Here is a 14178-nt window from a genome sequence, read left to right on the forward strand (position 1 = left end):
TATGATCTAGATCCTCTTGCAGCTGTTTTGCTTGTTCTTCATTTTCTACAGTCCCCATAACTTTGATATCATCAGCAAAACAATTCATGTTCCCAGAAATATTTTTGTGAATATCGTTCATAAAAACAATGAACAAAACAGGCCCTAACACTGATCCTTGAGGAACCCCGCTTAAAACCTCACTCCAATTAGAATCGATCAAACACATTTCTTGGGACCCATTATTCTTTTTAACGTAAGCAAATGCTCGACTATTCAGTAAGCAGACCATGATAATTACATTTTTAAGGCCTTACTTTTGGAAACTTTCCTCGCGTGCGGTGAGGGTATAAACCTTTCCTTCTTTTAACATACCCAAAAATGTTTTTTAATTGCGTTTTTTCAATGCCAATTTCGGAATTTTTTCCGGGATAGAACCCCTGAGGCTCTCTATTTCTATGTTTTCCTTCCCCCTTCTTTCCTTTTCCAAACATATAGTTTAAAATATGTATCGTCGCCTTAGAGCAACAGTAAGATATCTTACTATTATTTCTGGGATTAGATGTCTTACTGTTGTTCTGAGGCAACAATATATAAATATATATAAAAAATTTGAGCCTCCCCCCCCCCTAAAATGACTTCCTGGCTGCACCACTGCCTCAGCCGCCCCCAGAACAAAATCCTGGATTAGCTACTGAGTCACAATAATTTTGATGACTAGAATCCCAAAGCAAAATAAACCTAACTTAACAATAGTATCATTACAACAAAACACTAAGCCTATGCTACTAAATAGGAAAGGTATTATAACATAAATTGCATCCAAAAGTAGATTCTCACCAATGACAACTGTCCCTAAGGCCATTCGTTCTGAAAACAACAAAATTCGAGTTATTGTGCAGTATAATTTTATCAAATGATAAAATACAAAGTAAATTATAAAGTTATGACATACCATACTATTCAATATTTTCATTAAACAGGGGTCTGGCCGGAGGATATTTGGGTCTGTTAACGGACCCTTCACAAAAATCTGATCAACCAAAATGGAACTCTCACAAAATCCCAATCCACAAAAACGGATCCTTCACAAAATTCTGATAAACAAAAACGGATCTTTCACAAATTGTTTATTGAAAGAGCAAATCTGAAAGCAAAATAACGCATATTTCCAGGTGTAAAACCCATAATTTTTGGGACCTTTTTTAAAGTCAAATTAGAGGGATCAGATTATACAAAATCTGCTAATTTTGCAAAGAAAAAAAAATCGCCACTCTTGTGATGCTCCTGCAAGTGATAAATAATTGCTACTGCCAAATAAATATAATGCTTGTTGCATGGGCGCCCATATGCAAAATTTTAAGGGGGGGGCCTCAGATATTTCCCATGGTTTAGCAGGATAACTCATGGAAACTGATTTCAGTACAGATTAGAGTTATTAAAATTTGATTTTTTTAATAACTCATAAATTAATGGCTGAAGAAGAAACGTTTTTACATTTTTGCTAAGAAAGCGTACTAAAAGCAATATAGTTTTAATTTCTAAAGGGGGGGCTTGCGCCTCCCTTGCCCCCTATATGGGCACCCTTGGCTTGTTGTTTGTTTCTTGGAAAGAAACTAACAGCTGAAAATAAGTTTGGTTTTAAATAATTTGGTTTGTTTTATCACAGCTAAATAGCAGCGGTGTTGTTGTAAACTTTTTTGAAAAGGCGTTAGTAAGCACTTCTCTCCCTCAGAAAATATTCTCATCATTTTATCATCTTGTCAATATTTGCGTTTTTATGGTGCAGTGCGATGTTTAACTATATGGGTTTGCGATTTTGAGAGAAAACTATATGGGTTTGATTTCTCAATGCTAACAAGGATATAACTTTAGATAAAACTCTTTTACTTAACGCTTTTTTTCTTTAGATGTCTACATTTTGAAAAATGCAATCTTTTACATCCGATATGAGAATCATATTTTGTTCTTTTTTTCAAGCTAACTTCGCTTTATTAAGATGCAAATAAATGGAAAGTCTCTTTATTTTTGTTAGAACGCTCATTTCAAGTTTTTAAAATTAAATTCCATTTTCTTTTCTGAGTCAAAAATTAAAATGCTGAATAGATGGTTTATTTTTATTTTTTGCTTCAACTGTGTGCACAGATATCTTGATATGTTTATCATAGGACTCTAAAATGCAATTTAAAAATAATTTTATGAAAAATATTTCTTTTGCAAGCCGTTTTTCTACTTACTTTTGATGCTTTCACTTTGAGAATTTCAGTCTCTTTGCATCCGCTATGGGAATCCGAATTTTCGAATTTTTGATGTTTAGTACGCTTTGTTAAGAGGTAAACAAATAAAATCTCTCTTTGTTTTTGTTAAAATTACGGAATTTATAAGTTTTAAAAGAAATTCTGTGCTTTTTAAGAGTGTCTGGGTCAAAAAGTTAAATGCTGAACCCCCTTGTCTGAATTTTATTTTTTTTTTTTTTTGTTACAATTATTTTAAATGCCGTACAGAAATACTTCTAGTATAATTTAACATAATGTGGAATGGTAGATAAATATTGATACTTAAGAGAGCGATGCGCCCCCCCCCCCCTTAAATACTAGAAAAGCACCCCAAAATGATATTCTCAACATAGAAGAGGAAAACACTCAACTTTGAGTTTAAATAATGCAGTTTGTGCCATCTCTAAATTCTAAAATTACGTTTTAACATTTTTTTTTTTTTTTTTTGCGAAATTATTTGACTTTTCACAAAATTAATTCATTTTTCACAAAATTATTTGATTTTTCACAAATAACGGACCCTGTGAAAAATCCTGGACAGACCCCTGTTAAGAAAACACATACACAGAGAGAAATAGTTTGGCACATACATGATATTTCGTGAAAAATTTAACATTCAATGAAACTCTGGATCAAAACAAAATAATGTTATATTAACCGTGAAAATAACAATAGCATGCATATGAAAGAAACAAAACAACATGAAAGTCAACAATGCAAAGACTAAAAGTTAGAAAAAACTAACATTTCAAATTAAATTTAGCTAAATTGATAACTTATTCAAATGAACCGGTAAAGGTTAACTTTACAAACGTAAACAAACAGGAAAAATTTTCTCATGAATATTTGTTAAGCGGTGCTGCCATCTAGTGGGGATGAGGTAAGTAATTTTTTTTATTTGAATTTATTTTACTCATTTGAGTTTCTGTTTTACGTCGATGTGGCATTGCAAACAGATAAAATTTTCCACTCCTTTAAAATGTATTATTTTTTGTGATTGGTTCTATTACTCTCTCCAGAAGTGCAGTTATTAAACTCTCACAATTATCAGAGCTCACTGGAAGAGCTTTTAGACGTGACAAAGGAGGACGAAACCAACGAATATACAGTCATCGAAAACACACAATAACAAATATCAAAATAAGTACATATCAAACTTTTTATATCTTTATCTATCACTAGAATGAGGTTTTTTTTAAAATCTGTATATTAATATAGACCATTGTATTGATATTGATCATTACTTGGATTAGATGGGTGTATAATAAAATTTAACTTATTGAAAAGTGATGAGGATAATTTCAAGCTTCATGGTAATTTGAACTGTGAAAAAATAATGTCATGTGATGTTAAACCAGCCCAATTGCACGAAGGGTTAAATAGTGCTAGTTATGGCAATGATGTCGAAGAGTTTATTCGAATGAACACCGCAGAAAGTTATCTGTGATAATATGCCATTTGCCAGTATTAAAATAGACGAGTTTTCCAAAAAATAGGGCTTTGAAATCATTACTCGCAGTCCCCACTACCCAAAATCAAATGGATTTGCAGAAAAAATGGTAGGAATAGCTAAAAATATTATTCGCAAAACTGGAGCAGATATAGCATTCAAGAAAATGTTCTTATAAGAGTGGGTACTCACTGGGAAAAGGCACAGATTGTAAAAAAACATTGTTCACCTAGGTCATATTTAGTTAAGACAGAAAATGGTAGAATACTCAGAAGGAATTCTTATCATTTAAGAAAATGTAAGTATTCAATGCAAACTACTTATGACTCCAACTCTGTCAGTATTAGTATTCCGTCTGACTTAAACCCTCCAAACACAATAGCAAATCAAAATAGACAAAATGTAGCTCAAGGACCAATGTGGATGATTATTCAGTTGTATTTTATTAGTTGTTAATGGATGCCGTTATTAGATTCAGTTTGAATAAAATTAATATTTGAACTGTTACTACTTTCTACTTTCCTTATGATATTATAAGAAAACATAACAGAATCCCTATTGTAGCACTAATATTAACAAGTCTTTATTCGCAACTCCAGATCTCGAATACGCTACCTTGCGGTGATTAACAATACTTCCGAAAAAGGTAAAACATTCCATTCCACGTGTTTTCTTTGGGGCTTCGGACAGTTTGTAGTGTAATGTAATTTCAGAAGAATAGAAAAGAAAACTTCCTACAAACACGATGAAAAATTATTGTCATTCACAAAGCGTCAAAGCAAGTTATAAGTTACGGCATTTGTTTGTTTTACCTTTTTCGTCCGCCATTAGACTGTGGTTGCAGTTCCCCCTATAGTTTTTTGGAGTTGCGAATTTACGCTGTTTTGATTTACATGCCATTTTTGCGGAAACGCAACGAGGGGCTAACTGTATTTATTCGAAAAATGGACTAACATTTCATGCATCTACGCTGCCAATGGGGGGGGGGGGGGGTGCGGAGTCCCTATGGGGCTTAAGGAGTTAGTAGGTCCGTCATTGAAGTAGTCAGTAGGCTCACTTTAATTTTTGTATCTTTATTCCTATTTATCAAACATTTATCATTCCCTATTTATAAAAAAAATGTTATATTCTTGAAAAATAGAATGTTGCAAAGATGTTTTTGATCTTGATGCTTATAAATCATTCCTCCATCTTTTGTAATTTTTAAGTTTTTTTAAAAATTGGCTTACATTTCAAACGTGAGATCATTTTTATACTTTTCACATTTAAAATTAAAACACTTGGGGGAAAACCCACACATTTCTGATGACCCATGCTGATGACATACAATGAAAAAAATCAAATGAATGTAGGGCTACGTTCGGAAACTGGCACCGGTCGCACCAGTGCCACAAAACGTATTGGACTGGATCGTTTCCGAACGCTTGCGGTGCAACCGGTGCCTGTTTCCGAATGTAGCCTAGGATATTTCCGCACTTGAGTTTTTGTCCTCATGTTTATATAGGTGGCTACGTTCCTCCTTTTAGTAGATTTGTGTTTAAAAACATGGCTAGTAAGTATCATTATTTTGATAATAAGAAAAAATATAGTAATACTTATTAATATCTGAAGTTTGAAACTGTTCAAGGCATTTCGATTTTACTCCCATGCATGATAATTTTTTTTTTTCCAGATAGGATTTCTGAAGAAAAAGATACTGCTGACGAAGAACTCGACTTGAGTAAGTCTAAATTAGTATTAGATCATAAAATTTCTTATCTCTAATGAATGGACATTGTTAGTGCAGATAATTCACATCCTGTTTCTGCCGTAATTTTAGCTTTTTCTTTCTTAAATCAATGCTTCGTAAGGGAATGCTTCTGATGTACAACTTTTACGAATGTTTAATGATAGTTTTAATATTGGCATAAAATATTATAATCACGAAATAAAATGCGTTATGAAAACAATTGAAAAAATATTTTTTTTCTTGAAAAGTTTTCTTGTATAAAAGAAAACGAGAGGTAATTACTAAATTCTGCGATTTAACCCGAAAGACTTGAACATCCTTTTTATTTTTCCCCTGCGTTAGAAATAGCTGAACTTTCTAAATCACAGTAGAAATATTTAAAAAAAAAAATGTTACCTGCAATTTAGTGGCATATTTTACCATGTTTTTATTGACTTGGTTTGGTGTGTATGCAAGCCGCTCTCATTTGTACAATCAGTGAGGGGAGGGGTCAATTGATCCTTCCCTGTATTTCATAAACATTATGTTTTTTTGTACTTTGATGCTTTTTTCCTATAAAATGCTTTGATTTCATACCATTTGCCATTCCCCCACCCCCGGAAAACTTTGAAATGAGGGGCCTGAGTAAGTTTGGTTGGATCAAATCTTACAACTTGATTTTCACCCACTTCCTGGGATTGGATTCTTTTGAAACTTTGCATGCAACTGGAATCCCGATGGCAATGCAATATTCTATAAACAAATTAGTTGACCATTTATTATTGATTGATTCAATTTTAATAAACATGTTTGCATAAATCCCCTAATATGAGTTCAATGCTTACAAATTTAAATCAAATATCCTCAGAACCCCCTGATTTTTCTGGGTCAGATAAGTTTTTTTTCTATATTCCAAGGTAATTACAACAGGAGTTATAATTGTTTTTTTTTTTTTCTAATTACTGTTAAAATATAGGTGAGCCTTCAATTGAAAATTCATTGTTGACCACAGTCATTGTTGAACAATGCTTTCATAAAAAATGCCTCAAATTTCAAAAGACATAATTGGTGTCCCCCAGTCTTGGCTACATGAAATCTCTTCCTCCCCCCTCCCCCTAGAGGTACCCGGATTGGACCCAGTGGGTTTTTTTGGAAAAAAAAAGTAATTTAGCCCACTTTTGAGTTTTTAAAAATATTTTTTGAGAAGTTTTAAATGAAATAAATTAATTTAAATACTTTCAGATTTTAGCTTATTATTTATGTGTGCACTTCACTACAGCTAACAAATATTTTTTTAAAATGTGTTTTCAACTTCAATAGCCTTTATAAATGCATTGTACCAGTGGTTGAAAGTAGCTCGCTACAAGTAGCGAGGCTACATTTTTTAGTAGTTTGTACCTAGTGTAGCGCACTAATTTAAAGAAAGTAGAGTAGCGAGTTGTTCGCTACAAAAAAAAGTAGTTTGTAGCCATGTCTAGAAACTGTTTTAAAATAAAATTGGAGAAAAGGGGAAAAAAAAAAAAACGAAGTTTCAAACAATTTGACTGGTTCAAGTCTTACGCGATTAAAACTCGCATCAATCAGACTTGTAAGACTCTGAAAAATACAAGCTGACATCGGACATATTTTGACGCCATATGTTCTGTTTGACACCATTAGTTTGTTTGGCATCGAAATTTTCAATTTGCCTTGAGAAGAGCATGGCTTAGAAAGAAAAGAATAAGCGATAACTGACAAATAGTACCAGGGTTGTGTTTTCTTTCAATAGAGAATGTTCCTAGTTTTGTTTTGATTCATGATATTCCACGTTTTGGACATTTTTCACATTGAATTCAGGTACTGGAAATGATTAAAACTTGTAATTACAACATTTGATCATATTTCAGAGTTTTCAACAGAGTTAAGAAGTGCTCATTGCTTTAATTCATCTGAGCTTGCTTTAACTGAGTTTTTCTCGACCTCTTTTGACCCACGGGCCGGTAAAAAACAAATAAAAATCTTTGTTGACCGGAAAAATCTTTTTCCTTTTCTTAAAAATTCATAAAATATTTAGCATACTGATGAGTTTTTTTTTTACAAGGTAATATCTATACATATAATAAAATAAGATGTTTGTGTGTGTGTGTGTGTGTGTGTGTGTGGCGCGCTTCCCGGGAAAACGGTAAGGCCTAGAAAGATGAAATTTGGTATACCTACAATTGCAGTTTTTGCCAAAGATGTGCACCTCGGGCTTCAATTTTCGAGATTTTAATTAGAAAAAAGTTATTTAATGTTTTATGTGTTTTTTTACACTTTTTAGTACATTTTACCTCACAGACCCCAAACCAATCGCACCACACAAATATTTTTTGTACTATAGTGTAGGAAATTTAATTTTAAATATGATGAATGAAAAAATTTTAAAGTTAGAGCAGTTTTTGAATTTTTTGTGAATTTTTGAAAAAATTAATTTTCATTTTTTCCTTGGTTTTATTTTTTTCTAATCATCCTGCGAGAAGTATCAAAGCCTCGTTTCTAAAATTTAAGTTGGTAATAGTAAAAACATTTTGCCCTCTTCAGAAGAAAAAAGTTCTTAAAAATACGCAATAGTTTTTTTTTACAATTACATCGTTTTACCGGCAGCGCTTGCTTTTTTTCCTTTCCTTTTTTTTTGTTTTATTTAGGGATTGCATTTTTTTCTTTTTCCATTTCCCCCCCCCCCCCCCGCCCAAGCTGGACATTTTGCTGTATCTATATTAAGTTACATTTCATAGTTGTGCGCATTTATTTCAATAAAAACAGCGAGATTTTTTTTTCTTTGTCAAACGCTACTTTTTGCACACTACAGGGAATTTTGGAGATAACTTTTTTTTTTGCTCTACTTAAATAAAAAAAAAGTAATTTTTTGAGTGATCTTTATTTTATTATGAAATGGGCTGAGAGGTTAAAATAAATATAGATGAAAAATTTAGAGATAGATCGTAAGGGTAGATAGGCGCCAAAGGCGGCAATCTTGACTTAAAAATGTGAATGGCACAAAAAAAGATAACATTTTTATTTCTACTTTTACTCTTGTTTACTCCATATCTGGAAACATACAATTTTTATACGTACACACAATGGCAAAAGGTAATAATTTATTCCAATTTTGCTTTTTGTCTGTTAATCTCAAAATATATGGATGAAAAGGGATATTTCGGTAATGGGGACGTTTCCGAAATTTTTAAAGTGTTTTTTCTACAAGAGCAAGATTAGAAACATGGGTTTTAACCATTTTTTAAATAATTTATTGAAAATTTAATATTTTTAACAAATATTTTAATCGGTGCGCAGATTGAAATTCAGTTTTTACGCTTCTAAACATGACATCAAAAGCGATGAAATGCCATTCACTGATGCCATTAGCACACAGCGGATATTGTCATAGCGTGGAAAGGTGGCTGACAGCAAAGCGTAAACATTTAGCACGGCAGTGGAGTAGCGCGCCAAAGTACATCACATGTAACGTCATAAAGATCACGCTTTAATTCCAAAATCAAACGTTTGAAACATTAATAAAAAATAACTGTTAAGAAAACAAAAGTTTTTTCTGGCTTCGCGTTATTTCTTTTGTTTATTCTATTAATTTCAGTGACTAAAAGTAGTACTTTTGACTGAAAAAAACAGCCCCATTGAGAAATTGGTGTGGTCGTCAAATTCTTGGCTTGATTAATTTTATTTTGGATACCATGTTGCTTTGTTCTAACCCTATGCAAATAGATACTTCCTTACTCTTTGTTTACAAATGCAAAGGAAAAACATTTTTTGGGCTGGCATTGGAAACAAAAAATTTGACGCCAATGGATAAAAATCGTCAATAATACAATTTTTGAAATATTCCCGTATGAACTGTCCATTCGAAAACACTGTACGTCGCAATAATAGTACAATTTAAAAAAAAAGGTCATCTTTGAGATTTGTTTATGGTTGAGAGCGGTGCATAACTGATGTCACACTTATCAACATTTTCGACCATCTCCCCTCTTTGTCAAAGTTTCACAGTTCACCATTCCCCTCTTCCTTTTGTCACATATCACGCTGTTTTTCATAAACGTTCCTATTAAAAAAAAGCTTGTCACATTCTCCTCATTGCATGTTCCTCTTGTCATTTCTTTCCTCTCCCTAGTCAGAAACTTTTACTATTTCGTGAACCCCACCTTAAAGCGGGACTTCATTCGTGGACAGTCACTGTTTTGTGGTAACCGTATGGAAATATATATTTCCCTACTCTTTGTTTACGTATGCAAAGAAAAAATATTTCTCGCACTGCAATTGGTGTCAAAAATTTGACGCCAATAGATGAAGAGCCCTTTCCCTTGTCACAAACTGTTACTATTCCGTAAACCCCACCTTGAAGCGGGACTTCATTCGTGGACAGCCCCTGTTTTGTGGCAACCGTATGAAAATATATATTTCCCTACTCTTTGTTTACGTATGCTAAGAAAAAACATTTCTCGCGCTGCAATTGGTGCCAATAAATGAAGAGCGCCAATTATCAAAATCTTCCCGAATGAAATGATGCTGCACAAAACTCAGATTATACGTAAATGAACGTTCATGAACAATATTTCTTCTAAAAAGTTTAATATTATTGAGTAAGTTTCCTTGACCTCTTCCATTAGAAATATAAAATTTCAAACAGACAAATGAACGAATGGTACTTGCTACATTAAAAATTGTCCAGTCATAAACACTGAACATCATAATAATAGTGCAATTTTATTTAAAAAAAAAATCGTTTTTGCGATATGTTTACGGTTTAGGAAATAACCGACTAATGCTCTTTTCAAAAATTTTGATGCTTCTCCCCTTTGTCACAAAGTTTCACACTTCACCATGTTCCCTGTTCCCTTTGCCACATGTCATACTGTTTTTAATAAACTTTCTTACCAAAAAAAAAGGCTTGATGTCACATTTTCTCCATTGTATGTTCCTCTTGTCATTTATTTCCTCCCCCTTGTCAGGTACGGTTAATTTAATGAACCCCTCCTTAAAAAGGGACTTTATTCGTAGTCAGCTCCTTGCAAATAGACATTTCTCTAATCTTTTTTTTTTTACGAATGAAAAAGAAAAATATTTCTCGCGCTGGCATTTCGGTGCCAAAAATTTTACACCAATGGATAAAGTTCGCCAATTTCACAATTATGGAAGTCTTCCTGAATGAAATGATACCGTAAAATTCCTTTAATACGTGAAACTTCTGTATAAACAATATTCTTTGTAAAAGTAGGCATGACCGTTGCCGCTAGAAATATAAAATTTTCAACAGTCAAATGAACGAATTCTACTCTCGGCAACATAATTGTCCATGCTAAAGCATTGGATGACGTAATAATACGCCTATTTTATCAAAAGTTTCACCTTGAGGTTTGTTGCTGGTGATAGCAAATGCAGGTACTATTGTGAGAAGAAAGTAATTTTATCGAAACTGAAAGTCCTCCCTCCCTCACTCCGTAAAATGATTTATTTAAATATTAAAATCGCGAAAACATAATCAAAATGAAAGTATTTTTAATGCCCATAGTTACCCAAAAAGCCTCAATAATAATAAAAAAAAATGCAAGTATTTCATTTCTTTATGCTCAAGCGAGGATTGGCAACTCCCCAATATTATCTAGCAATTTCTTCATGCTGTGTCGCGTGAAAAAGCAAATAAAAATGAATTTTCACTAACTTATAATTGCTTCTAGAGTATTTTCTACTCATCTTAGCGGGTTTTCATTTTTTTGCCGTAAACGGGGGTAAACGATTTTAGAAGTAGTTTTCACGAGCTTTACAACCATACCTAGCTTAAAGCACTAAAATGCATTTTTCGTGTCAAAGAAACGGTTTAAAAAATGAATTAAAACTTAATGTTTCACGCTTCCAACAATAAATTTCAACAATGGAAAAGAGATAAAATTAAAATTTTTGAGTTTCGCTAACTTAAAAACGCTTATAACTTTTTTTCTAATGGATTTAGGTTATTGGACCTTGGGCGCCCTGACAATTTTTTCGTTAAGAGTATTTTTTAAAGACCTTTCCAACCATAACAAATTCGAAAAAATTGGACCATCAGTTTGCGTAGAAAGAACCATTTAGGACGAAAATGGGTTTTTTATTAATATCTCCGTTAATTAGCGTACAATTTCAAAAAATTTTATTGATGACACTAAAACTTGGCAATAGCTACTAAACAAGAAAGAATGAAGGAAATCGGTTCACAAACAGAGGAGGAATCGGTACCGAAAGAAAACAACTTGCCTATTACAGGGGTCTGGGCAGAGGATATTTGGGTCTGTTAACGGACCCTTCACAAAAATCCGATCAACCAAAACGGACCTTTCACAAAATCCCGATCAAACAAAACGGACCCTTCACAAAATTCTGATAAACAAGATCGGATCTTTCACAAATTGTTTATTGAAAGAGCAAAAACAAAATAACGCATATTTCTGTGTATAAACCGATAATTTTTGGAGCCTTTTTTGAAGTCAAATTAGAGGGATCGGCTTATACTAAATCGGCTAATTTTGAGAGAAAAAAAAAAAAAATTGGCACTCTTGTGATGTTCCTGCAAGTGATAAATAATTGCTACTGCCAAATAAATATAATGGTTGTTTGTTTTATCACAGCTAATTAGCAGCTGTGTTGTAAACTTTTCTGAAAAGGCATTGGTAAGCACTTTTCTCCCTGCGTTCATGATTTAATATATATCTGCGAAATGAACTTAGAACTGCAAAGGGATAGATAGTAAGGGTGGGGAAAAAATATGATCTCTTCAGATACTGTTACCAACTTCAAAATTATCACCACTTAGCAGCGTCTGGCGTTAAACCTTTATAATGACTTGATTAGAAAATTCTTATCATTTTACCAGCTTGTCAATATTTGCGATTTTGCGGTGCGGTGCGATGTTTAATTGTTATTTTAGAAGAAAATTATATGGGTTTTGATTTTTCGATGTTAACAAGGATGATTAACTTTAAATAAACTCTTTTAATTACCGTTTTTTTTTTCTTTAGATGTCTGCATTTTGAAAAATGCAATCTTTTAACATCCGATATGAGAATCATATTTTGTTCTTTTTTCAAGCTAACTTCGCTTTATTAGGATGCAAATAAATGAAAAGTCTCTTTATTTTTGTTGGAACTCTCATTTCAAGTTTTTAAAGCAAAATTCCATTTTCTGTTATGAGTCAAAAATTAAAATGCTGAATAGATTTTTTTTTTTTTTTGCGTCAACTGTGTTCACAGATATTAATGAAATGTTTATCATAGGACCCTAAAATACAATTTTAAAATAATTTTATCAAAAATATTTCTTTTACAAGCCGTTTTTATACTTTTGATGCCTTCACTTTGAGAATTGCGATCTCTTTTTATCCGCTATAGGAATCTGATTTTTCGCGTTTCTAATGTTTATTACGCTTTGTTAAGAGGTAAACAATTAAAATATCTTTTTATTTTTGTTAAAATCACGGAATTTATAAATTTTAAACGAAATTCTGTGCTTTTTAAGAGTGTCTTGGGTCAAAAAGTTAAATACTGAACCCTATTCTGAATTTTATTTTATTTATTTTTTTGTTACAGTTATTTTAAATACTGTACAGAAATATTTCTAGTATAATTTAACATAATGTAGAATGGTAGATAAATATTGATACTTGAGAGAGCGATGCCCCCCCCCGCCGCCAAATATCAGATAAATACTTCAGAATGATTTTTTTGACATAGAAGAGTAAAACACTCAACTTTAAATTTAATTGATGCTGTTTGTGCCATCTCTAAATTCTAAAATTTCGTTTTAACAAATGTTTTTTTTTTTGCGAAGTTATTTGATTTTTCACAAAATTAATTCGTTTTTCACAAAATTATTTGATTTTTCACAAAAAACGGACCCTGTGAAAAATCCTGGACAGACCCCTGTATTAATATATAAAGATTTAAAGACAAGTAATTATTTAAATAATGTGAGAAATTATACATTTACTACAGCATTACCCGTACCGAAAAGAAATATAGAGGTACTTATGGATTATTTACATGAAGAGCCAAGAATATTTTGGGATATTACAGTTACGAAAAAACAAAATTGTTTCATAAACTTTAATCAAAAGTAACAAAATAAAATGCACATAAAGTTTTTCGACATTTTAAAAACCAAAAGAAATTTCTAACACTATTGAGACATTAACCGCTAACAGGAAATGATTCAAACACTTGAATGAAAAAGCAAAAAAAAAGAGGATAGACGGAGAGATTTTTTTCTCGTTTGTTTTTTCGCTTGCTATTCTGTTACAATCTACGAAGCACAAGAATCATTTTTGTGTTTAAATGTTGCTTATCAAGTACAAAACTGCAGTCCTCGGATGGAATGACTTAGCAGGCAGTGTATTTCATGTATTTCTGCCTTAGCCCTGGCTATAGGGTGGTAACTTACTGAAAATACCATGCCTTGCCTTCAATATTAGAGTTGAAGCGAACCATTGCTTTGGTCACTCGTCTAGTCAGTGCTTCTATATTAGCTACCAGATTGTTTGGCACTCTTGGCTTCCTTAAGAGGTTTTCCACCTCCAGCTCAGTCACTTCCTATTTTGCGCTGATGAGTGATAATGAGCACGAAACTGCAGACCTCGGATAGAATGACTAAGCAGGCCATGTATTTCATGTACTTTTGCGTTAGCCCTGGCTTTTGGGTGGTAACTTACTGAAAAAAGGTGGACTATATTTGTTAAGAGAAAAAAGTAGTTCAAATTGTTAAAACCC

At 32.6% G+C, this 14178-nt stretch overlaps 2 protein-coding genes across 5 annotated transcripts in view; one reads left to right on the top strand and one right to left on the bottom strand.

Moving 5' to 3' along the window:
- Window positions 1-3090, bottom strand: part of LOC129221035 (epimerase family protein SDR39U1-like) — a 64178-nt gene extending 61088 nt beyond the window's left edge. The window contains exons 1-2 of one of the 4 annotated variants that reach the window (XM_054855478.1): window positions 3001-3090; window positions 820-849 (exon numbers count right to left, since the gene is read on the bottom strand). In XM_054855478.1, the coding sequence (XP_054711453.1) occupies window positions 820-844 (25 nt within the window). In that variant the 5' untranslated portion in view covers window positions 845-849; window positions 3001-3090. The other 3 variants (XM_054855486.1, XM_054855493.1, XM_054855472.1) reach the window with 3 other exon arrangements.
- A 2160-nt stretch (window positions 3091-5250) lies between these two features.
- LOC129234764 (serine/threonine-protein phosphatase 4 regulatory subunit 1-like) overlaps window positions 5251-14178 on the top strand; it is a 340839-nt gene continuing 331911 nt past the window's right edge. Inside the window, exons 1-2 of the mRNA XM_054868742.1 lie at window positions 5251-5257; window positions 5378-5425. Of these exons, the coding sequence (XP_054724717.1) occupies window positions 5251-5257; window positions 5378-5425 (55 nt within the window). The remainder of the gene's footprint in view (window positions 5258-5377; window positions 5426-14178) is intronic.

Source organism: Uloborus diversus, chromosome 1 (genome assembly GCF_026930045.1).
Source record: "Uloborus diversus isolate 005 chromosome 1, Udiv.v.3.1, whole genome shotgun sequence".
NCBI classification, from domain to species: domain Eukaryota; kingdom Metazoa; phylum Arthropoda; class Arachnida; order Araneae; family Uloboridae; genus Uloborus; species Uloborus diversus.